Source organism: Nanorana parkeri, unplaced genomic scaffold, assembly GCF_000935625.1.
Source record: "Nanorana parkeri isolate BGI_ZX_2015 unplaced genomic scaffold, ASM93562v1 scaffold1027, whole genome shotgun sequence".
Classification (NCBI taxonomy): Eukaryota; Metazoa; Chordata; class Amphibia; order Anura; family Dicroglossidae; genus Nanorana; species Nanorana parkeri.
The window spans coordinates 516,903-529,614 of record NW_017307295.1 but is presented as its reverse complement, the minus strand read 5'-3'; the positions used below and the strand labels follow the sequence as shown (position 1 = coordinate 529,614).

The 12,712-nt window shown below is 38.3% G+C and overlaps 1 protein-coding gene across 2 annotated transcripts in view; it reads right to left on the bottom strand.

The window, feature by feature from the left end:
- Positions 1–12,712, bottom strand: part of ATP6V1H (ATPase H+ transporting V1 subunit H) — a 75,659-nt gene that overhangs the window by 28,955 nt on the left and 33,992 nt on the right. For both annotated transcript variants that reach the window (XM_018567298.1, XM_018567299.1), the window contains exons 9-11: positions 10,494–10,591; positions 7,229–7,421; positions 1,397–1,575 (exon numbers count right to left, since the gene is read on the bottom strand). In XM_018567298.1, coding sequence (XP_018422800.1) covers positions 1,397–1,575; positions 7,229–7,421; positions 10,494–10,591 — 470 coding nt within the window. The remainder of the gene's footprint in view (positions 1–1,396; positions 1,576–7,228; positions 7,422–10,493; positions 10,592–12,712) is intronic.

Here is a 12,712-nt window from a genome sequence, read left to right as displayed (position 1 = left end):
GCCCGCATCCACACACCGCACCTCCTCCCTGCCTCACCCTTGCTGCTGCCAGACCCGCCCGCCCGCATCCACAAGCCGCACCTCCTCCCCGCCTCATGCGCACCGCCCACATCCACGATCGGCACAGGAAAGCGGAGAGAAGAAGGAAGGAGGAGCAGTTGTGAGGGGATGACAGCCGCCGACAGACAGGCCCGATCTCAGAAGCAAGTTGCCGGAAGACTGCTCAGGTAAGCCTGCACTTTCCCGCACATATTAAAAGATTTACACTTTCTGCTAATTTTTGTAAAAACTAAAACAATTTGGCTTTCCCTTCATTTTCTGTCTTGGACAGAAAATGTCAGCAAGGACGCAATTAGCAATAGAAAAGTTGACAGAAGTTATAACTTATTCATACTCTGTACAAAAATGTAAAAAAAAGTTTGAATTTAATTTAAAGACTTTTGTTTGGCTAATGCTCATGGAATGTTTTATCCCTTCTATTCCAAACATTGTTGATACATTGCTCATACACAAGCATATTATCAGTCTATACACAAATTATATAAACTTGTCAGTTGTATTGTACTGGCTAACTTTAATATTAATAACATTAACATTAATTAATAACAGCTGAGAATGCTTAAAAATATATAGGGTTTAATGATATCTAAACTTTATATCAGTTATGTTTGGATAAAACAAAGCATGGATGAGGATTAAGAAGCATTATTACAGAATGGTTTTAACATAAGCACTGTAATTATCTCTCTGCGAAGACAAACATATCAAAATGCAACAGGGACAAATAAACTAAGGCTGCCACTAATGAAAGCAACAAAAAGTATCAATACTGCTGACACAAAAGCTACCGATAAAATAGGCTCTGGGTAAGAGAACGAGAAACAGTACTGTCCATAAAGTTTCTCTAAACTAGTTATCTATATTATCATAGGACAATGGTTAAAATAATGCTATGGACAAAACTTCAGCATATTACCATCAACTTCTTTTACAGCTGTTTCATCATAAGCATTTGGTCCCAATTAGAGTCCAAACAATACCTTTTTGGCTGGTGCCACTATGGGTAGGCACCAAAATTAACACATCAAATCAACTTTCAAACTTACCAAGAGGGTAGTCTGGAATGCCACACGGTTTACACTAAAGTCCCAGGACACTTCTACTGTATACTGTACCTTTTCTCCAAGTAAGGTGTTCCATGAATTAATGTTCTTTACTCATTTGCCTAAAAGTACCAAAAGCTGTGAAGTCCCAAATCAGCCCCAGGTGAGGTTAAAAGCTTAACTGAGTTGAAAACTCGCCTTTTCTAATCCTGAATTTAAGCCAGGTATTAACTAAGCTATTATAGTAGACCAGTTAGCTCACCAATACATAAATCTTAATTTAATGGTAATACCTCAAATCTTGCACACTTTCTCCTAGTTTCTCCAAGAGGAATTTGATATCTTCAGAAATGTCTACATCATCATACTTCTGCTGTTCCAGGTTCTCAAGCTGCTTCAGCACTTTGCATTGGATCATTGCCAATGCATATTCTTGTCGAGTTTCTCTCTCAGTGGAATTTTCCAGCAGATTCTACAATTAGAAAAAACCCCAAAAGATTTAGCGCTACAAAAAAAAAGTACAAATGCACCTCTAAGAAGGGCTTTGCACCAAAAACAAGTACATGATATATGTGATACCAATAACATACTTATCCATGTAATGACAACTCAAGAATGGAAAGGTCTGAAAGAATGGTCTGTATTACGCATAGCAACAAATTATATCTACACAACATAAAATTGTGAATCTGACCTATTATGCCATGGATAAAAGAGACAGTTCTTATAGGAACTTTCATAAACAAAGTTCACTAATGACTGCTGACTTTACCAGTATTTCCTGGCACATCCTGATCTCTTTATAATTTAAAGGTTTGGGAGTAGCTACACTGTCTTGACTAAGTGTTTTTTACACAACAGGCCTCAAGCACTCAAATGTAATGCATGACTGTTGAAGAAGATTACTTCATTGTAGACCTAATCCAGTAAAAACAGTCTTGTAATTATTATCTATTTGAATAATGAAAACGGGGACAGAAAATGCCACTGTAAGATGACCAAATCAATGGATATGTGTGGTCAACATACTGCTTTAGAATTCTGCTCAGGAACATCTAAATCTGCGGTTGTCAACTTGTGGGTGGGGACCCAAAAATGGGTTTGCAACCTCCTGTTCAGTGGATCGCCGCATGCCTTCGACTGTGCTAAGTGAAAGGTTCCTCAGCCTCTTGCGCCGAGCAGCCATTCAAAATATTTTGCCCGGCACTGAATGTCAGCTTGAGGTGGGGTGGGCTGGAGGTATGGCCGCAAGGGAGCTCCATCCATACGTGTATTGCTTACAGCTCCCTTGTGTGCCCTGTAGAGGTGCCTGGACTAGGTTGACGTTACATTCTGGCTCCCGCCACCTCTACAGTGTGCACAAGGGAGCTGTACAAGCAATGCACATATGGATGGAGCTCTGTCACAGCACAGCAGCCCACTGGACCCCAGCCTGAGGATCCACTCCAGTTCTCCTAATGTAGGGTAGCTGGGTGGATCTTAACCAGTTGACATCCGCGGTGTTAAACCCCCTTCCCATCCAGGCCATTTTTCAGTATTCAGCGCTGCGGTACTTTGACTGACATTTATTCCGTCATGCAGCGCTGTACTGAAATGAATTTTATACCCTTTTTTGGGGACAGATAGAGCTTTCTTTTGGTGGTATTTGATCGCCTATATGTCAAACACCCGGTAACGGGTGTGTTTAATGGTCGGGTCTTTTCTGCCCGTGCGTGCCCGCTAGGGGGCGCGCGTGAGCAGAAAATAATTGCAGTGCCGTCCTGCAGCAGTGCCGCAAATGCAGCAGTCCGTTTTTTTACTACGGGCGGACGGCAAGAGGTTAAAAAAAAAAAAAATATGAAACTTTTATTAGGAGTGTGTATATGCGAGTGAGATTGTCTCTGTGTTTGTGAGTGAGTGTGTCAGTGTTCCTCAGGACCCACTCACACTAGTACAGTGGGTTAATCACACATTGCCGTGTGATTAACGCACTGTACCATGCAATCCCACCTACCACATGTTCTGGTTTGGGAGGTGTGTCGTGTTGCCATTCATTTGAATGGCACCCCAAATGCACCTCCCACCCACAGTTCAATCGCCACACCGGAACGTGCATTACTGCAATACCATGTGTTCAAGTGCGGTGCGACTTGGGTCGCAACCCAATGACCAAGGTTGAGAACCACTGATCTAGATCATTCATACTTGCCCATAAATAAATGTATGCAGACAAAAAAAATTTGAAGAGACAAAATTAGGCTAATTTACTAATTAGATTATTAGAGCATGCTCAATGTAAATGTTTCCTTATCTTGGTGAATGAGGTAAAACAAAGTGAAATTCACTTTGCAAAGTATACATTGAAGTCAGCACAACTTAAGCTCATTCACCAAGCTAAAGAAAGTTTATCTTCTCAAAGTAAAGTTGTGCTGACTTTTTAAACTTTTCCTTGCACATGATTGGGAATTCTTCACAAAGTGAATTTTAAATTTGTTTAAACTCCTTTCCTAAGATAAGTGAAAATTCGCTTTGCAAAAAAAAAAAAAAGTTACAATGTAAAAAATGAGAATATATATAATATTATATTAATATGCATTTGAAAAAATTAATACAGAATGCATTCAAGGCCATAGCCAGGAGCTTGCTCGCTACTGCGCATGCACGGGTCTCAGTAAACATGCGTTAGCGCGCACAACGGAAGTGACTCACGGCCCTCTAATAGATGTTCCTATTTAAACCAGCTGGCCCAATGGGTCAGTGCTGAACGGCCTTTCAGCTTGTGCTTGTGTTACTGCTTATCGTTACCTCGACCTGGATCGCTGCTGACTGACTGATTGCTGCCTGCCTCTGCTTGTTATCTGGACTCTGCCTATGCCTACTGCACCGTGCTGACCGTCTGGCTTGACCCCTGGCTTGTTTGACCTCACTCCAGTTTCTGAAGCAAACCTTGCTGACATAACAGCTGTGCACCACCCCTGTTCATCCTTCCAGGGATCCAGTTGCCAGACTTCTACCAGGCACCGTATCTGAACACTTTGGCACCCGTGCTTCTCTCCGTCTTCTCGCTCCCTGTTTCCACATCCAGGGGTGTAAGACAAGAGCCGCAAGGGAGGCCTCCTCAGCTAATCGGTCCTCCACCAGGTACGTGATAGCACTTCATGTGCAAAGCTTGTTGGACTGGACACTATAGTGTCTGTCTCTCTGTACCAACATTAGGTATTAGACAGCAAAGGAGAGGTGTGGATCCACATTCCATGTGATTTTTCTTCTGTACGATCTCATGTCATTTTTCTTTAACTGATAAGAAAATGAAAGCTTGCACCTGTTTGGCTGCTGATACGGATAACACTACCACTTTACGGATAACACTACCACTTTTCCTAAGTGTAAAACAACTAGTTTGTTATTACAATACATAAAAGCATTTGTATATTACCCCTCTTAATTTGTGGGTGGACACCTTCCAATACTAGAAAAACAAGTGCAATTCATGTACTTCCCCTTTTAAAATTAAACATTTCAAATAATCCTACCTTGCTGTAAACGATATGACTAAACACAGGAGCCGATGTACCTTATTCTTTGCTATAGTGCTCCCTTCTTTTAAGGTGTGTTTAAGAACAATCATCTATTCAATAAAGTAGTAGCCCATTTAGACGTGGTTAGAGTGTAGCCTAGATTTGCTTCTATTACAGTAGTAAAACCAGCCATTGTGGCTTAAATCTTTATGCTTCTGAATTTTAAATGTTTTTTTCCAAAGACTTTATGTTTCGATAGTAAGAAGATAGGCATTGAAGCATTCAATACTGACTATGTTGACCACACTACAAAAGCATGATTTGAGGGACTTCACATAAATCTGTAAACTTGACCTATAGATTATAGTAAGAAAATAGAAATGCTGCCATGTTAGGTAAATAGAGGTAATGCCCCACTTGGTATTAACACAGGGAAGTGAGTAGCAACTATTTTTCGGGACACTTCACAATGATTACACCATATTATAGTGCACTGTCTATTGTGAATATGAAAAAAACTACAGAAAACAATGTTACATTTTAAGTCTGTGAAAATGGATCAGAACCAAGAAATAAAAGGCAAAAGGAGGAGTGACTATGCAGCCGCCAAATTATTATTTAAAAAATTCAAAACAATGTATTCCCCTATACCAAAACAAATCTGAAGCAACCCCTTAAGAAAAATACTCCACTAGGCACCAACAAAAACTAAATGGTAACAAAGCGAATCCCCACTATAATTATAAAAAACCTATAACTATTTTTCTAGTATTCTAACGATTGTAACCATAACTGGTGCTCAATTTGCAAAGGGTCATGAATGCCCTATTTTAGGACCAAACTACATGAGCCATTTGGTAACAGACATTTTAAAACCAAAGAACCACTTTCTTTAGTGATCGATTTGTTGGTAAAAAAAAAGTTGAACTGTGGTCAATAGAAAGTCTGTGCTGAAGAAATTCCAGCAATTTGTAGCCCAGACGCTACATTTGCTACAATTAAAGCTCCCTGTGTACAAGGTTCTAAGTAGAGAAACTAACGGATGGGTGTGATAGCAGGCGCTATAAGGTACCCAACCTTCCCTTTTCAATGCTCCCTAATTGCCAAATCCCCAAGACAGCCTGGCAAAAAGCCAAGTATTTATTAGTATTGCGGAAACATACAACACTCCCTGCCTCTCAAAATTCTGTGAGAGCGTGACATCACCTGTACACTGTTCATTACAGTACCAGACCCACTGGGACATAAAGCAGTAAATGTGACACTTACCAAACATTCACTCGTAGTGAATTTATCATTATTATTGAAAGCAAGTACATCAGAAAAATTCACCTGCAGTAAATGTTTTGTGCATGTCAGAATCACTGCTTTATAAATATGCCCTGTAGTATTCAGCTTTGGCATATTTCGTATCTGCAGCAGCATGTGAAAAGGGTTGGGGAGGGCACAGACAAGGTCAGGCTCAGGACCTAGCCCAAAAGTCCACAATGTGTATATTATGTTATCTATTAAAAAGAATGTAATGCTTTGGTATATATTTTTTCTACAGGTCAAATACTTTTACATTTTTTTAGTCAGGTAAATAAAGCAAATTTAAAATGAATCATTCATATTTCAGCCCAAAAAAGTCTGTTTGCAGAGTTCAGAAAGTTCAAGCTCAAATTACCCAATAAACTGAATGATTTAGAGAAATAACTCGCCCCACCCCTCACCTTCTCTGCTCTGTATGATTGTGTACACACTTTAAAATTATGGAGAAAGACAGTCTGAAAGCAAACAGTTACTGCTGTGACCTGTCCTTAAAACATTATTCTTAGTGATACTAGTAAATTAAAAAATGCATGTAAAATATCAGTTTACTTAAATGCAAAAAAAAATGGATTAAAATTGTCCTATAATCATTACGGTTACCCTCTAATAGCTAGGGGGAAAAAAACAAGTAAATAATAGCTGAAATTGCTTTATTTCATAGCTCCTCATTTTAATTGGATTGGCTTCCTTTTTTTTAGTCTGCACTTGCTTTTTATAGACTAACTCCAATCAATAATAAAATTTACGTTAGGAGAAATATGTACAGTTAACTAACATGCAGCTCTTAAATAAGGCATACAGCTAAACCTTTCGCCTAATACCACATAATATCAGGTATTTTGCGACTGCAGTACTGTGTAGACCCAAAGGACTCCTCATGCTGACTAAAACTACTTTTAGGCAGTGAAAAGACTGCTATTTTATCAAGTCCAAGACATTTATATGTACAATTCCATTGCAAGATGTAGTTTAAAGCAATGCAGGCGATTTACATAAAAATCCTGCTTGCAATCATTCACTGTATGGATTTCATAAGGGTCGTAATATATACTTCCAACAGTTTTTTTCATTGATATTCAATTTAAATGAATATGTAGTACAGAGATTTGCAGCTTTAATTTTCTGCCACAATTGCAGATACATGTGTCCATAACCTGACACACACAAAAAGAGCATATTGCTAGGCAGTAAACCATAGTATCAAACACAGTTGTGTCCATTGTCCTTCACTTGCTCCCAATGTATAGAGAATTACCGGTGAGTAAGTACATTTTTCAAACACAAATATTGGCAAAACCCATTCCGTGGTTTCCTTACCTTGAAAGCTGCCAGAATAATACGTGTTACTTTCTCTTTGACCGATTCCTGAAGGATATCAGAGAGCACTGGCACAATGTTGTACCTTCGTAAATACTCGCACATTTGTGGGCTGAATGCGAGCAACCAGATAGAAAATATCATTTGATACTGAAGCTGGAATCCACATTTGTTACTCAATACAGACATAATGCTGAAAAAGAAAAGAAAAAATAAGTAAATATACTGCTTGTAGGGTAGAAGTGTAATGAATAGTAGCACATACCGACTTTCCTGAGATCCATTCAAAGAAGAAAGCACTATATTTTGTAGCAGAAGACTTCTCTTGAACAACATGTTCTGTGCACTCAAAAGTTAATATTCAACCTGATTTTTTATAACTGTACAATGCACTACTCTTACATACTGTTTGAAAGCACAGTTTTTGATTAAACCAGACTCCACCACACCAGACAATTGGGACGATTTGGACACTGGCAAACATAAAAACAGAGGTCAGTATTACCCCTCAGTTTTGAAGAAAAGCAATATGAAAAGCTGGGTCATAGACACAGATGCATGCCTCAAACTCATAAAAATTTATTATATGGCAAGTACAAAAAAACTATTTTCTTTCTTGTTTATTTAAGGACACATAATTTAGAGACAATTGTGATGTCCAAAAGCAGTCCAACTGAAAAGTGGAAAAACAGCAATAAAACACTAAAAGGCCCACGCAACAAACAGTAAGTGTTAGTGATTTATAGAAACTGGATATTGCTAGGTCCACGTTAGGAATGGACCATTTCTTAACAGAAAATTCATCAAAGGGTAAAGAGCAGCTAAACTTTTAGTAGGAGTATCGCAATCCCTCATAAAGAACTAGTGGGTGCACCAGGTAAGTTTTGGTACTGACAGGCAGCGAGAACATTTTACAGTCTCTTCTGTCATAGAAAGCCTGCCGGTCGTCTTTTTTTCTCTCTTTTGTTACTTCAGTATTGCCCTGCATAGTCAAAAAAATGGTTTTCTTTAAGGCTTTCATTACGGTTTAGGTAAGAGTTAAGGTATTTGCTCTTGGGCAGCACTATCATTTAAAAAAATAATTCAAATGGTTGACAAGTTGGCTTTGAAGGAGTTTAGTGTAAAAATGCACCCCCTATTGACAAATGTCCATTGGCTTTGTAACCTGATTGGGTGAACATCAACAAAATGCATCTTCTATACCATCTGAGCTACATTTTAGCTACAATAACCAATCATAATAAACGATGTACTTCAGCAGAATTAATTCTGCTTGGTTGTATTTACATTTTAAACATAGCAATATTTTAATTAAATAGGGCCGTATTTGTAACTTACTAAAAGAAGAATATTTACTTTATGAAACAGAAAAGGAAACACAATTCTTCATCTTTTCTAGATTTTTTAATCTAACTTATTATCTACGATTTAATTTGACAGTGAAAAGGGCAATTGTTTCAGCCAACCTAGAAGTCTCTTGACTCCAAAGATGGGACAGTGCCTTGAAACACCTCAGTGTCGGAGCAATGCATAGTGACCCTTGTATAGAGACTTCGCATTGGCACTACTGCTGGCCATTGCCGATGCCTCACCTCTGGATGCAGACACTGTTATTGGCCAAATACAAGCAATTCTCTACTCCATCTCTTGTAAGTGAATTTTATGTAGAAAGTGTTGTGTTTAGCATATGTCATATGCCAAGTGGGTTACTATCTTTTTATTTTATCTGTAAAAGCCTTTACCTGGTTTAACAAACACTAGCAAGTTTTGTGTGAGTGGACTTACTATTACTGTATAGATGGTAAGTTTTTTTTTCTGCACTGATAGAAGTGGCTTAGTTTTCAAGACCATTTTAAGGTTAAATATTTACTCTTATTGAGTTACATTTCATCTACAATATGCACTACTACGTCAGACAGCACCCTTTCTCTGAGCCTTATACAGCATTATGCACACAGCCTGGAGAATGAAACAGAGGTGGTACAGCTATGTTACATAACAGAAAGCTGTAGTTTTGTCCTGTGAAATTCTCTATCCAAATGAAAACAAACTCAGGTTTAGATATACTTTAATATACATCCTAGTGTGGTGGATCTTAAAGTGGACCTTCCATCTCTTTTTCCACGAGATAATATCACTGTTTGTATCAACCCCACCCTTCCCCCTGAGATTAATAAATTGCATACAATTTTTTTTCATTTTGGAAATAGATCTTTTTGTATTGTTCCCCTCACTTCACCATTTCTCGCCTTGCCAAGAATGGCATAGCTGCAGTGCCAGCAGACTCCTGGGAAATGGAAGTCATATATCACAGACATCTTCAGGCAACTCCAAGGTCATTTCCCTGTATCATTTCCCACCTAACACATCAGTAATCCTGTGCATACACACCCAGTGCTCTAGCTAAGGAATCCTATTGCTTACTTGTTGCCACAGTATCAGTAACACGTAAACAATATGATTCCCCAGCTTGAGCGTTGGGTGCTAATGTACATACATGGTGCTTTATTAAATAGGGCCACTTCGAAAACAAGGAAATCGTTGGATCACTAGATGCCCTGAGTGAACATGGAGGCTCAGGAAGAAGAGGCACTCTACAGATTCCACAGAATGCAAATGAACTTTAGTCTGCATGTGATGGTAAGTATGTCTTTTAAAACTGCTTTGGTAAACCTTTTTTAACCATTTTAATAAAAAAGAGCTGGAAGCTAAACAAAGACTGCCATCCAAAACCATCAACATTTGGCACTGTCACTTGACAAATTGGTGTTAGTTTAACACTGCTTTGTCATGAAATGAGATAGACCGCTAGACCTGTGCCCAGGTGATTTGTAGACTGCTGAAAAACCATGAAGGTATAAAATACCCCAAAATATTAAGGGGTTAAATAACATTCTGTATGCATTATTCGCATTACATTGCTGCTTATAGAGTATCACCGTGTGCAGGAAAACAGCAACTTTATATCCCACTGATCTCTTAATGTGCTACATTAAATCACAGCATGTTTACTGACCGTACCTATATATGGAGACCTGCACTACCCTGAATATCTGTTAAGAATACCTTACTTGCATTACACCCACTCTTAGAACTTTCTCTCTTCATCTCCAACATCGCTGTCTCCAGTACACTGTCGAGGGGGCCTTATCTTTCAATAATCATATTATTCTTATTTCCAAGATGCAGTCAAATCCATGGTGACAGCAATTGTCTTTACAATGCTTTCTTGAATGTATCATTATGCTTATTAAAGGAGCCTTACCAGTTGACACCATCTGCTTCCACCCACGCAAAACGGTACTCATTAACCCTAAGCATCAGTTGAAGGCATCCTGCGACACACTGAACATACTGGGAACTCTGAAAATGTAAGAATGATGGGAATTAGTGGGAAGAAACAATAGAGTGATTTATTTTGGATGCAAGGAGAGAAAAGCATTATATTAGTAGCGAATTTTGAAAGGATTGGTTGGTCATTGGTTCCTCCTGCTGACCTCCACACAGGAGACAGTAGTTACCTATTCCATTGTTTATTCCTGGATTTTTTACTCAACTTCAAAGCCAGAAAAACCTTCACATCTGACATATCTGGGAGTGATGGACACCTGCATCCCCCTTCGCCAGCTATGGTTTCACCCGCCAGCCGCTATTTCATTACAGGACACATATAGGGCTGGGGACTCTCCTTGTCACATGGAATGAGCCACATAATTCTCCACACTTGGAAGCACCATGTAATTTCTTTGCTCCTGGCTGACGAACACATCAGTAAAGTAGTAAAATAAGTCTTTGGAAGTTAACTTTAGGAATTTGAAGGAAGAGACATACAACTCAAGCAAAATAAATACAAGTCAGTCACTTATAACAGCCTTGCAATTTTCCCCCCAGTGTCATGCCTTTGATCTAAGGAGAGCGCCTGATGAAAAGGGGGGCTCCTACTGTTAGAGGGGGTGACTTGCATGAAAAAAGGGGGCTCCCAAGTGTTCTGATGTGAAAGAGGGGAGCTCCTAATGTGAAGGGGAGAACCGCAGTGTTTGTTTTTTTTTGCGTTTTTGCATGCAGTCCGCGCTTAAAATCCATATACGAGATCCTCATCTCTGATAAGGGACTAATATGGATTTTGGAGGGACCACGTGTCTTTTTTTTACATTGATGGTTTTTAAGCTTTAGACTAGGTTGCTTTGAGATTTTGCATAGTTTTAACAGGTGCCCTGGCTGAAATCGATTAATCGATTATTGAAAAAGTTGACAACTTTTTCAATAATCGATTATAATCGATTATGTCGATTAGTTGTTGCAGCCCTATTTTACACCTGTAGCCCAATGTTCACGGAAAACAACAAATCTATAGGACAGGCACAAATTTAAATGGGCAGAAACTAATTTCAGTAACTTGCAAACAATTATTTTGAGGGTTTTTTTGTATCCCAAGATAAGAGCCATGGCTTCTATAATGTAGGACTTTTGGTATATCCATATATCCATAATATAATAATGAAAAAACACGTACTTAAATGTTTAAAAGCTTATAATAGAAGACAAAGGTACATTATGGCTAGCACATCTGATAAACACGAAGTCAACTATGAAGACGTTACAAAAGTAGCACACCAATGGATGAAACCAAAAGTAATCCATTAGAAAACACAATGTAAATGAGTTGAGGCAATTACATCCCAAATCACAGCAGAAGATATCTTGCCAAAGAACTATTTAATCAAGCAATCTTTATAGATCCATGGTGAGAAATACAATTAAAAATCAGCACAGATTACTTACATTGGAATAAAATGTTGAATACACCTCTAAAACCACAAATAGCCTAATAAATTGTGATTAGAAAAGAATCCCTATGTGTTGCTTTAGCACAGTTGATTTTTTTTTTTAATAATTTAATCTACAGTACATATCATTACAGAGAAACGCTTAGCAAAAGCACACAAGGTCAGCTTTCCACAGCTGCCTAGGAAACATATTCCTTCTACAATCTTTCAAGACAAAAGCTTTATAAAAAGGGAGAAAAACCTGTAAAATAAATAAATAAAGCTCTTATCTTTTAAAAGTATCGAGTACCAGCTTGTCGCTATTATATGGAGAAATGGCAGGGTCAAATTAAAAGCTTTCCTATTCAATGACAGATGCCCATTAACATACAGATCCCAAAGATTAATTATAATAAAACCTGGATGAACATCAGGAAATTGAAGAATAATGACAATTTACTGCAGATTTTAATCTTTATTCTAAAAATGCAACTATCTGTTAGGAACAGGAGTGTTCAAATTGGAAACATGGTGTAACTTGGAAAAGATTTTAAACATTAGAATTGAAGGTTGAAAATTGGATATTCTCCTTATGTCAACCAAATATCTGCTTTGATTTCTTAAACATGTCACTAGAAATTGATGTGTGGGGTGTAACAATTTGCTTTTAGCTGGCACTTTCACTTACCAACTGCAAGTGGTAGTATTCTGTACAAAT